Consider the following 13,589-nt stretch of genomic DNA (forward strand, 5'->3'; position numbering starts at 1 on the left):
ACCAATTCAAAAGCCTAAAAACCTAAAGGAAAGAATCAATTTATCCTGCCTTTCCTGTACGAACTGTACCTCAAGGTAACCACAGTTGATAAAGTAAATTTTTTCTTTAGAAAAACCCCCAGATAGTAAATGAAGAAGGAATGCTAGAATTCAAATATCACCATTTTGTAACTGTTACTGAAATATAGCTAATAGTTACCTATGTTTTCTAAAACCAGGATGATGGTAAAAAGAGGAATTGTTCTATTTTAAAAACGTTTGACAACTAAAGGGAAAAATATCTTTCTCTCTCTTCACCTTACTTCCTCTAGTATTTCAACCAAACGATCTTTCAACCCCACCAGGAATTTCCATTCCTTTATTCTACCAATTTTTTACTGTCCCTCACCTTCCTAATCTCACTTTTCTACTACCTGGCCTAAAATTCAGTCAATTAATATAATTAATTCTTGTCAACTTAGACTCCCTTGTCTCTCTCTCACATTATTCCTACTTACTTCATGAAACCAACACTTTGGTTAAATCCAACTCTCTCCCTATCCTGTCTGTGGCTATGACTATGAAGATGAACACTACAAGAGAAAAATTTTAAAACCATGTGGAATAGGCTTACTTTATAGTCATGAATACCAACATCAAGTGAGTCTTCAGTGATGCCTGGAAATTACATTTCTCTACTCTAGTCTCTATTACATTCTCCTAAGTGATTATTTTATTCTTTTCCTCTGTCCTCAAATCCTTAACATTTGCTCTTGCTACTTAAGGACATGCCTACAGTATTTCTCCTCTTTCTCTCCTGCGTCATCGTTTCTCTACTGAATCATTTCAATCAGTATGTAAACAAAGTTATTACATACCTCTTAACTCCATCTACCACTCCATTTCGCTCTTTCCATTTACAAAAAAACTTAAGAGTTTTGTCCATACTGGTATCTCCTATTTTTCTTCTCCAGTTCTCTCTGGCCCCATACTCCAGTGAAACTGCTCTTCAGAGTCACCAGACTTCCATGTTGCTAAATTCAATATTCCTTTCTCAGTCATTTTACTTGACCTATCAACAGCATCTGACATGGTTCTCATTAAAACACATTCTTCCCTTGGAATGTGTACTCATCTAGTTTCCTTCTGGAACCATTCTAGCTTGCTCCTTTCAGTCTCTTGTGCTGATTCCTCTTGATTTTCCAGACTTTGTAATGTTGGAGTGACCCAGAGATAAGCCCTCTACTTCTACCTTTTTCTATCTATCCTACCCTCTAAGTGACTTCAGTCTTTTGGCCTTATATACATCATCTATATACAGATAATTCCAAAATGTCTGCCTCCAGATATCTTACTACCAAGTTATTATCTCCACTTGAATGTCTAATGGGTATCTCACACTTCACATAATATATTCTAAACTGAAATCTCACTATCTCCCTAAGTCCAAAGTCAGTTTTTCCTTCTTTCTTTTCCTTTTCAGTTAATGATAACTCTATCTTCAAGTTCCTCAGATGAAAAAATATTATGTTATTTTGTCACAATTACACTCTACATAGCTTTGTCAACAAGCAAATTACGACAGCTCTACTTTTAAAGTATATCCAGTACATGACTATTTCTCATCATTTTTACCACTCTGATTCACATCTTTTCCCTAGATTATCGCAATAGTTTCCTAATTGGTCTCTCTGCTTCTGCCCTTGTCCCCACTCTCTTCCCCCAGTCTTCTCCCTGTAGTCCTCTCATCAAAGTTGCCAAAGCAATCATCTTATATTATATGCAGATATCACTCCCATTCTCCAAACTCTCCAATAGCTTCCTATCTTATTCAGAGTAAAAGCCAAGATCATTAATATGGCCATAAGGCCCAGTCTGATCTACCCTCCTTTCCTCCAGTTACCATCCTTCTCTCCTCTCTTCTGTTTGCTCTATTTTAGCCACGCCAGCCTCTTCATTGTGACTGGCGGGGCCTTTATAACTGTTGTTCCCTCTGCCAGGAATAACCTTCTCTCAATTATGTAACTAGCTCATTTACTTCCTTCATATCCCTGTTATTACCTTTTCAGGATACCTTCCTTAGCTATCCCATCTAAAACTCCTACTCTTACTACTCCTAATTCTATTTATCTTCTTGCTTTATTTTTTCTCAGTATTTTACACTATTTAATGTATATTTAACTCACCTCATTTACTATCTGGCCCACCACAATGTAAGTACCATGATAGCGGGGAATTTGTCTCTTTTGCTCAACTCTATATCCCAAGCATCTAGACTGTTCCTGACACACAGATTGCATTCAGTAAATGGTGAGTGAATGAATGAATCATTAATATATTAAGAACTCTGGAAAAGAAATTTGAAAATAGAGTGATGCTTTAGAAAAATACTTTAGAAAACACATAATTTACAAAACGATTTTAAAATGCTTGACTTCATCGCTTCTCAGCTTTTTGGCTAAGATCAAGTGTAAAATGCTTGACTTCAGTAGTAATCAAACAACTGCAAATTGAAGAAATTATTTTACATCTAGGGGAGTTAATAAAGATTACTAATGTTAATGATATCCATTGCTATCAAGAGTATGAATACAGGCAATCTTATAGTATGCGAATAATACTGTAGGTTATTGGAAACTTACAGGAAAATAATTGGATAGATTTAGGGAGCCATTAAGAAGTGCATACATTTTGATCCAAAGGAGCCTGCCCCACCCCCACAACCCCAAAAATTAGGAAAGTGCACTATGACAAGTTGCTGCTAAACACCATTTTTACTACTGTGGTCCCGAGTAATGGCAAGAAGTTGAAAATCCAGTTAATTACCCATCGACAGGGATAAATGCATTAAACTGTATACTATGAAAAATTTTAAAATGATGACACAGATTTGTAATTAAATGGAAAGATTTTGTTTCTTAAATGACACTGGTAGGTTACAGACGGTATAATGTGACAGCAATTTTAAAGCTATTATGCACATATACAATAATATATAAACTCATGTATACGTATGTATTCACAGAGGGAGGATGAAAAAATGGTAAGTTAATTTTGACAATGGCTGATAGAATTATGAATAATTCTTGTTTTTGTTTTTTTAGATGTTTTGCGATTGGGGCGGGGAGCAGGGGGCAAGAATAATTAAGTTAGTATGCACACAAAACAACATTGCGAATACACGAAGATAAAATCTAAAATAAATACTAAATAAAGTGTTTGATTACTGACGTCTCGTATAAAAACATTTTCTATCATAACCGAAGAAATGAAGCACTGTTTCAGTCTCATAAATCACACACACAATCGTACTCTACCTTCCATTCGCTGAGTTTCTCAGTCACGATCCCACCAGTCACGCACGCTCGCACGCACGTTCATACTGAAATATAAGAAAAGCAAAGCCATAAAATCTGCTTATATACACAACCCCACGGCCACACTCAGTCACAATTATCTGGCAAACACCGTAACATTACGCCACACTCTCAGTCTTTCACACGCCACTCCCACGGCCTCAGGGAACCACTCGCACCGGCTCAGCCTTGCCCAGCATCCTCCTCCAACAACGCCGGCTGGCGTCCGCAGGCCCCTACTCACACCCATCACAAAGAGTCCCGGACTCGGACCTCGCGGCTTCCCGAGGACTCACCACCGAGCCCGCGGACACAGGCCCCACACATCGACGCCCCTAAGTGGCACAGCGGGTGCGAGCTGAGGCGGGGGTCCGCCGCCTGTGGCTGAGCTCCGCACGAACCCTGGGCCGTTAGGCGCAGGACAACACTTCCCAGAGGCCCCCGCGGCTCACCCCGGCGGGACTGGCCTTCCTGTTTGCGAGTAGCGGGACTAGCCAGCCGCGGCGTCCCAGGGCGCTCAGATCTGCGAGGGAGGCTCAGGTGAAGGTTTTACGGAAGCGGCTTCCCTTGAGCCCGGCACTCGGAGTCTGGGAATGGAGCTTGGGGATGAGAAGAATCCGAAAAGGTCTGCAGCTTTCCTGCACCGGACTACATTTCCCAGAGGCCTTCGCAGCCTGAGTCTATTTCTGCAAAAGTCACTTTCTCGATACAGTTGGCTGGAACTTCGGAATCCTGGGGTTATAGTGCCTGGTCCATGAAGGAAACACCGCTCAGTCGGTTTGGTTCCGTCGGGTTAGGGCTCCACCCGGGGCTGGACTACAGCGGGATGAAACTGAGGCGGGGTAGGGGCGGGGAATCAAGCCCGTTGACGGGACGAGACCAGCCAGCCTGAGCTTCGAGCTGGTGGCGGCAGTCAGGAAAGGGAGGAGTTACTTTGTGTGACCGTATGTGGGAGATTTTGGGGTAGGGAGTCTATGAAGTCCAATGACTTTTGAGGTCGTGCGAATTTACGACCATTTGTGCGACCATGGTCGCGTCGTATGTCCTTGTGACCGTTTGATTTTGATCCTGCACTTTTGTCAGAGACAGTATGTGTGCTTGTGTCAATTCTTGTTTCTGATTTTCTGACTGCTTCTGTTACAATATGGAAACTTCTGAAGTTAAGTCAATAAACCAGTCACTAAAATATTAAATGGGAGAAATTATAGAGATTTGTGAGTCTGTATTAATAAAACACCCATGCTTTTTTACACTGTTATATGGACAAAGGCGATACAGGAAATTTGGAAAGACATTGTTGAGGACGGCAAAAACATTGAGCCATCAAATGAAAATTCGTGTCAAGAATCCATAGCCTCAGCCAGAGGAATGAGGGGCATAAGTGGGATACTAGAGAAGTAATCAAGAACAAAAATCTAAGAATCTAGCAAACCTGACTATATGTCACTCCTGCCTTAAAGACCTGATTCTGTTTTCAGCATTTCATATGGGTTGCACTCTGACTTCAGAATAATCAAAAAACAATTGACAATGAAAGTTGAAGACTCAATGAAATAATTTTTCATTAGACACTAAAATGGAGAAAATATCTATGAAAACAGTAAGCCATACTTTTATGCCATGATATGTTGGCAAAGAGGACAAAATGCTGGAGACTACAGCATGCTAAATATTGGAACCATGTAGTCCTTGAAAGTATCAGAGAGGCTTCTGGCTCATAAGCTTACCATGCAACTATTCGAAACCCAAAGGACAATATCATCTCTAGGATGCAGTAGCAAATAGTCTTCTTTTCACTAGATGATAACGGGCACTGTTTCAGTATGAATCTATGTCTGGGAAGGGACAGGGGACCCCCGTCAAACACTATGTAGAGAGACACATGTCCTCTAAATAAGTTTTGCTTATTTGTCTCATGTGTCTTTACCAACAGTAATTTTTTTTCTGTCTACTATAAGAATTGCTTTTTGCTAATTGTTTGGTTAAAAAAAGAGAAAAGAACAGAGTTGGCTGTTTTATGTCCTTCCAGCTTCCTGATCTCGATTTTTTTTACCGGTGGATTTGTTTATTTCTCCTTTTATTTCTGTTAAGCTTTGCTTTATATATTTTGAAACTCTCTTATTAGATGACACACATTTAGTGTTCTGATAGTTTCCTGTACTTGACAAGAAATTTTGAAATTTACCCTTTATAATATTGCTCTTTTTCTTGGTCTATTTTGATATTATAGCTTCATCATCCTTTTGGCTAGTGTATGGTTTACCTCTTTCTACCCTTTTACTTTTAATCTTTCTGTTTTATTTTTTTTAAGTGTCTCTTATCAAACAGCATCACTTTAAAAATGACAATCTTACTCTTTAATCTGATATATTTTGTAAATTTACATTTAATATATTTGGATTTTGGTGTACCACCTTAGAATTTCTTTTCTTTTTGGAATAGCTTTTTAAAACATTTAACTATTTATTTTGAAGTAATTCTAGATTTGTGTACAATTTTAAGAAATCTCATGTACCCCTTATCCATTTTCCCCCAATGGTAACATCTTGCAAAACTACAGATAATATCACAACCTGGATATTAACATTGATACAGTCACAATTTAGAATATTTCCATCATCACAAGGATTCTTTATGTTGTTCTTTTATAGCCACACACACTTCCCTCCTCACCCCACTCCCCAACACTCTATAAGGCCTGGAAACCCTAATCTGTTCTCCATTTCTGTAATTTTACTTTTCAAGAATATTATGCAAATGGAATCATGCAGTTTATAATTTTGGTATTGGCTTTTTCACTCAGCCAAATTCCCTGACGGTTCATACATGTTGTTATATGTATAAATAATTCATTCCTTTTTATTCCATGTTGTTATATGTATAAATAATTCATTCCTTTTTATTCCATGCCACAGTATGTTTAGTCAGTCACTCATTGAAGAACACATAGGTGGTTTCTAACTTTTAGCTGTTACAGCTAAAACAGCTATATACATTCATGTAGTTTTTTTGTGTGTGTGTGAACATAAATTTTGTTACAATATTATTCACTATATTCTTTATGCTATACTTTACAAACCTATGATTACTTTGTGACTACCAGTTTGTGCTTCTTAATCTCTTCCATTTTTTCAACCATCCCCTCAATGCCCCGCCCATCTGGCAATCCTCAAAATGTTCTCCATATCTATGAGTTTGTTTCTGTTTTGTTTATTTTGTTCATTAGATTCCACATTTAAGGGATATCATACAGCATTTATCTTTGTCTGATTTACTCCATTGGCACAGTACCCTATAGGACCACACATGTTGTTGCAGATGGCAAGATTTCATTCTTTTTTAAACTTTTTTTTTATGGCTGAGTAATATTTCATTGTATATATGTACCATCTCTTCTTTATCCATTCATCCACTGATGGACACTCAGGTTGCCTCCATATCTTGACTATTTAAATAATGCTGCAATGAACATATGGATACACACATCCCTTCAAAGTAGTATTTTGGATTTCTTTGGCTAAATACCCAGAGGTGGAATTTCTGGGTCCTTCTTTGTCTCTTGTTATAGTGCTTGTTTTAAAGTTTATTTTGTCTGGTATAAGTATTGCTACCCCAGATTTTTTTTTTTCATTTTCATTTTCGTGAAATATCTTTTACCATCCTTTCAGTCTGTGTGTGTCTGTAAACCTGAGGTGAGTCTCTTGCAGGCAGCATATGTAAGGGTTTTGTTTTCTTATCCATTCAGCCACAAATGATTGGAGCATTTAATCCATTTGTATTTAAAGTAATTGTTGATAGATACATAGTTATTGCCATTTTATTATTCCTATTTTTTATCTTTTTTTTTTCTTCTTAAAGAAATCCCTTTAACATTTCTTGTAATACTGGTTTGGTGTTGATGAACTCCTTTAATCTTTTCTTGTCTGGGAAGCTCTGTATCTGTCATTCAATTTTAAATGATAGCTTTGCTGGGTAGAATAATCTTGGTTGTGGGTTTTTACTTTTCATCACTTTGAGTATTTCATACCACTCTCTTCTGGCCTGCAAAGTTTCTGTTGAGAAATCAGCTGACAGTCTTATGGGAGATCCCTTGTAGGTAAGTAACTGTGTTTTTTGTTTGTTTGTTTTGCTACTTTTAAGATTCTCTCTTTGTCTTTAAACATTGGCATTCTAATTATGATGTGTCTTGATGTAGACCTCTTTGGTTTCATCTTGTTTTGGACTCTCTGTGTTTCTGTGTTTGTATGTCTATTTTCTTTGTCAGATTAGGGAAGTTTTCCATCATTATTTCTTCAAATAGGTTTTCAATTCCTTGCTGTCTTTTCTCTTGGTATCCCTGTGATGTGATTGTTAGTATGCTTGCTATTATCCCGGAAGCCCCTTAAACTATCCTCATTTTTAAAAATTTCTTTTTGTTGTTGCTATTCCGATTAGGCGTTTATGCTACCTTATCTTCCAAATCGCTGATTCGATTCTCTACTTCATCTAATCTACTGTCAATTCCCTCTAATGTATTCTTCATTTCATTTCAGTTATTGTATTCCTCATTTCTGACTGGTTCTTTTTTATGTTTTCGATCTCCATTTTTATGCTTTCTATCTTTTTATTAAAGTTCTCACTGAGTTCCTCTACTCTTCCCCTAAGTTCTTTGAGTATCCTTATAACCAATGTTTTGAATTCTGCATCTGGTAGAGTGTTTGTCTCCCTTTTGTTGAGTTCTCTTTCAAATGGAGCTTTAGTCTGTTTTTTCATGTGGGACATGTTTCTTTGTCTCACCATTTTGGCTGCCTCCCTGTGTTTGTTTCCATGTATTAGGTGAGGCTGCTATGTCTCTCAGTCTTAGTACAGTGGCCTTATTTAGTAGGTGTCCTGTGGGGCCCAGTGGTGCAGTCTTCTCTGATCACCTGAGCCGGGTGCTGCAGGTGTGTCCCTCGTATGGGTTATGTGTGCCTTCCTGTTGTAGTTGAGCCTTGGTTGCTGTTTGCACATCGATGCGGGGGATTGATCCTCAGACTGATTGGTTGTGAGGACTGGCTGATGAGGGGATGATGAAACAAAGCAGGATTCACTTTAGCAGGGCTCTGGTGCCTGTTCAGTCTACCCTTTAGGTATATCATCCTGGATGCTGCTCTAGCTTGGTGGAAGCCAGCCACTGGTTTGCTGGCCCCTGAGCTTTCTTGGAGGAGCTCCACTACAGGCCAAGTTCAGTTGCAGCCTGTGCCCTTTTCGAGACCACCTGGCAAGAGTCACAAAGCAATCCACAAGTGGCCATCACCCATGCTGGGCTTAGACGTGCCTGGAGAAGCCACACTGAAAAGCAAGGCTGGCTGCCATTAGTGCTGGGCTAGGGGCTGCTCAGGATGGGTTACGGGGCACACCGAGGACAGATGCTTCTTGTTCGAGTTTCACGAACCTTTCAGAGATTTTAGGAAAGTCCACAGCATGAGCCAAGACAGGCTGTTTGTATGGAAAAGCAACTTGAGGCAGCTTGGCTGTACTTGCAAGTTGTGAGAGATGGGGTTTCAGAGAATCACCAGGGCAGGGTGAGCAGTGTTAGCCAAGTTGTTGGAGACTCAGATGTGACAACCACCTGTATCTGATGCCAGGAGTGGAGAGGGCTCAATAAAGGACTGATGGATTCTGCCAGCACTTCAGTCTGGGAGAAAGCTGCCCCTTTGGCCCTTGCCCTGAAGGAAGACAATTCAGTTCCTCTGTGTATGTCCCTGCTGCTTTTTGAGCTGCTGCCTCAACACTGGAGCTCAGAGCATGTGAATCCAGCAGCAAGTGAATCTATGTGTGGGCCCTTTAAGAGGAATGTCTGTGACTTCTGCAGCCCTCTGTTTCAGCCAAAATCTCTGGTGCTTTTCACAGCCGGAGGTTGTGGAGACTTTTCTTTCTGGCACTGAAATCCTGGACTGGGAAGCCCAGTGTGGTGCTGAGACCCCTTACTCCTCAGGGAGGACCCACGAAATAGAAATATTCCTCCAGATTTCAAATGCCACACAGGTGTGGAACCAGCCTGTTCTGCTTCTCCACCCCTCCTGTTTTGAGGTGGCCTCTTATTATGTCCTAGTTGTAGCACCTCTGTTCAGCCAGATTATAGGTGACTCCCAATGATGTTTGTTTTGTAGTTTAGTTGTAATTTTGATGTGGTCATCAGAGGAGGCAAGTATAGCCTCTACCTACTATGCCATCTTGACCAGAAATCCAAGAACTGACATCTTCAAAATGACGAATCTTATGATCAATGAACACGATGTAGCTCCATTTATTTAGATCTTCAATTTCTCTCAGCAATATTTCATAGTTTTTAATGTACAAGTGATTAATTCTTTTGCCAGATTTTCTCCAGAGTATTTCAGAGTTTTTGATGCTGTTGTAATTTTTTTTTATGGTATCATTGCTTAACGAAATCCAGAAAGTTTCAGGTGTACAATTCAACAGTAAGGCATATATATATATATTGCATGTGCGTTCATTGCCCATAGTTAGATTTCTTCCTGTCACCACATTTGATCCCTTTTACTCCATCTACCTCCCACCACGCCTTCCCCCCACCCTATAGTAACCACTAGTCTATTATCTATGTCCATGAAACTCTGTTTGTTTGTCCTCTTTGTTTGTCGCTTTTAGGTTTATATCTCACATAAGTAATACGTAGTTTTCAACATTTTCTGCCTGGCTTATTTCGCTTAGCATGATTATCTCATGGTCCATCCATGTTGTTGCAAATGGCAGTATTTCATCTCTTCTTATGGCTAAGTAATATTCCATTGTATATATGTACCACAGCTTCTTTATCCAATCATCTATCATAGGACACCTCGGTCGCTTCCATGTCCTGGCTACTGTGAATAATGCTGCTATGAACATCAGTGTGCAAATGTCTTTTCAGATATGAGTTTTCAAGTCTTTAGGGTAAATACCCAGTAGAGGGATTGCTGGATCATATGGTAGGTCAATTCTTAGTTTTTTGAGGAACCTCCAAACTATTTTCCATAGTGGCTGTACCAATTTGCAGTCCCATCAGCAGTGTATGAGGGTTCCTATTTCTCCACATCCTCTCCAACATTTGATATTACTTGTCCTGTTGATAGCAGCTATTCTAAGAGGTGTGAGATAGTATCTCATTGTGGTTTTGATTTGCATTTTCCTAATAGCTAGCGATGTCGAGTATCTTTTCATATGTTTATTGGCCATTTGAATGTCTTCTTGGGGGAAGTGTGTTCAGTCCTCTGTCCATTTTTTAATTGGATTCTTTGTATTTTCTGTTGTTATAGAGTTGTATGACTTCTTTGTATTTTGTGCATATCAGGCCCTCATCAGAGGCATTGCATGCAAATATACTTTTTCATTCTAATGGTTGTCTCTTTACCTTGTTGACGATTTCTTTTACTGAACAGAAGCTTTTTAGTTTGATGTAGTCCCATTCATTTACTGTTGCTTTTACTTCCCTTGCCTTTGAGGTCAAATTCATAAAATCCTCTTTAAGTCCAAGGTCCTTGAGTTTAGTTCCCATATTTTCTTCTATGCATTTTATTGTTTCAGGTCTGATATTTAGGTACTTAATTGATTTTGAGTTAGTTTTGGTGTGTGGTGATAGACAACAGTCTAGTTTCATTCTTTTGCAGGTGCTTTCCAGTTTTCCAAGCATCATTTATTGAAGAGGCTTTTGCTCTCCACTGTATATTTTTAGTATTATTATTGAAAATTATTTGCCCATATAAACACAGGTTTACTTCTGGACTCTCAATTCTGTTCCAGTGGTCCATATGCCTGTTATTCTGCCAATACCATGCCATTTTGATTATTGTAGTATAATTTGAAGTCAGGCAGAGTGATGCCTCCAGCCTTGTTCTTTTTCCTCAGGACATCTTTGGTGATTCGAGGTCTTTTGTGCTTCCATACAAATTTGATGATTTTTTGTTCTATTTATTTAAAAAATGCCAATGGGATTTTGATGGGGATTGTATTAAATCTGTATAATGCTTTAGGTAATAAGGTCATTTTATCTATGTTGATTCTTCCAATCCAAGAACACGGAATATCTTCCATTTCTTTATATCTATTTCAATTTCTTTTAACAGGGTCTTATAATTTTCATCACATAGGTACGTCACATTTCATTAGATTTATTCCTAGGTATTTTATTCTTTTTGTTGTAATTGCAAAAGGAATTATTTTTTCCACTTCTTTTTCTGACACTTCGTTATTACAGTATGGGAACGCTATGGATTTTTGAGCATTTATTTTATATCCAGAGACTTTACTGTATTTGCTTATTGTTTCTAGTATTGTTCTTGTGGAGTATTTAGGGTTTTCTATATAAAGAATTATGTCATCAGCAAATGACAGTTTGACTTCTTCGTTTCCTTTTTGGATGCCTTTTATATCTTGCCTGATTGCACTCACTAGGACCGCCAATGTTGTATTGAATAACAGTGGCGATAGTGGACAGTTTTGTCCTTTTCCTGATCTTAGAGGGAAGGTTTTTAGTTTTTCACCATTAAGTATAATGTTGGCTGAGGGTTTGTCATATATGGCCTTTAAGATACCTTCTTTCTATACCAATTTTGTTAAGTGTTTTTATCATACATGGGTGCTGTATCCTGTCAAAGGCTTTTTTTGCATCTATTGATATGATTATATGATTTTTATTTTTAATATGTTTATGTGGTGTATTACATTAAGCAATTTGTGTATGTTGAACCTTTTCTGTGCCCCTGGGATGAAGCCCACTTGATCATGGTGTATAATCTTTTTAATATGTTGCTGGATTCGGTTTGCTTGTATCTTATTTAGGATTTTTGCATCTGTATTCATGAGAGATATTGGTCTGTAGTTTTCTTTTTTGTGTTATCTTTACCAGGTTTTGGTATCAGGGTGATACTGGCCTCATAAAATGAGTAGGGAAGTATTGCCTCCTCTTCGATTTTTTGGAAGAGTTTGAGGAGAGTAGGTATTAAATCTTCTTTGAATGTTAGGTAGAATTCACTGTTGAAGCCATCTGGTCATGGACTTTAACTTTTTGGTAGGTTTTTGATGATTTCTTGCATTCCCATACTGCTGATCAGTCTATTTAGATTTTCCATTTCTTCATGATTCACTCTAGGAAGGTTGTATCTTTTTGAGTACTGGTCCTCTCTTCTAGGTTACTAAATTTGGCGTTACATACTTTTTCATAGTATTCTTGTATGATCCTTTGTATTTCTGCAGTGTCTGTTGTAGTTTCTCTTCTTTCATCCCTGATTTTGTTCATTTGTGTCCTTTCTCTTTTTTCTTTAGTGAGTCTAGCCAGGGGTTTGTCAATTTTATTAACCTTCTCAAAGAACCAGGTTTTCGTTGCATCTATTATTTTTTATTTTTTTGTTTTCAATTTCATTTAATTCTCTAATTTTGATTCTTTCTTACCTTTTGATGATTTTAGGCTTCCTTTTCTAGTTTTTTAAGATGAATCATTAGGTTGTTTATTTGGGCTCGTTCTTGTTTTTTGGAGATAGGCCTGTAATGATATAAACTTTCCTCTTATTACTTCTTTTGCCATGTCCTAAATTTTTGATATGTTGTACTACCATTATCATTTGTTTCTATTTATCTCTTGACCTCTCTTTTTATTTCTTCTCTGACCTAATCATTCTTCAGTAGCATGCTGTTTAATCTCCATATATTTGTGGTTCTTCTCACATTTTTTTACAGTTGATCTTTAGTTTCAAAGCATTATGATCAGAGAATATGGTTGGTATGATTTCAACCCTCTTATATTTGTTGAGGCTATCTCTGTGTCCCAGTATGTGGTCAATTTTTGAGTATGTTCCATGTGTACTAGAGAAGAAACTTTTGGGGGATGGAAGGCTCTGTAAATGTCAATTATGTCCAATTGGTCTAATGTGTCATTTAAGGATGTTATTTCCTTATTGATTTTCTGTATGGATGGTCTGTCCATATCTGACAGTGAGGTATTTAGGTGTCCTACTAAGACACTGTTTTGGTCTCATTCTCCCTTTAGTTCTGCCGTTGTTTTATATATTTTGGACATTTCTGATTGGAAACATAGATATTAATAAGTGCTATGTCTTCTTGATGCATGATTCCCTTTATCATTATGAAATGTCCCTCAATATCTTTAAGTTTTATATTTTGAAGTCTTTTTCATCTAATATAAGTCCTGCTACTGCCGCTTTTGTCTGAATGCCATTTGCTTGAAATATCATTTTCCACCCTTTCTCTTTGAGTCTATATTTGTCTTTGGAACTG

The 13,589-nt window shown here is 38.1% G+C and overlaps 1 protein-coding gene across 13 annotated transcripts in view; it reads right to left on the minus strand.

The window, feature by feature from the left end:
- The window catches only part of ZNF569 (zinc finger protein 569), a 41,267-nt gene extending 37,025 nt beyond the window's left edge, over nucleotides 1-4,242 (minus strand). For 3 of the 13 annotated variants that reach the window (XM_039846248.1, XM_039846254.1, XM_039846257.1), the window contains exons 1-2: nucleotides 3,632-3,781; nucleotides 3,297-3,361 (exon numbers count right to left, since the gene is read on the minus strand). Coding sequence is in view for 1 of the 13 variants with exons in the window: in XM_039846244.1 (XP_039702178.1) it covers nucleotides 3,515-3,585 (71 nt within the window). In the remaining 12 variants the exon portion in view is untranslated. The other 10 variants (XM_039846253.1, XM_039846256.1, XM_039846259.1 and 7 more) reach the window with 8 other exon arrangements.
- Between the last annotated feature and the right edge of the window lie 9,347 nt (nucleotides 4,243-13,589).

Source organism: Pteropus medius, unplaced genomic scaffold (assembly GCF_902729225.1).
Source record: "Pteropus medius unplaced genomic scaffold, Ma_sr-lr_union100, whole genome shotgun sequence".
Lineage (NCBI taxonomy): Eukaryota > Metazoa > Chordata > Mammalia > Chiroptera > Pteropodidae > Pteropus > Pteropus medius.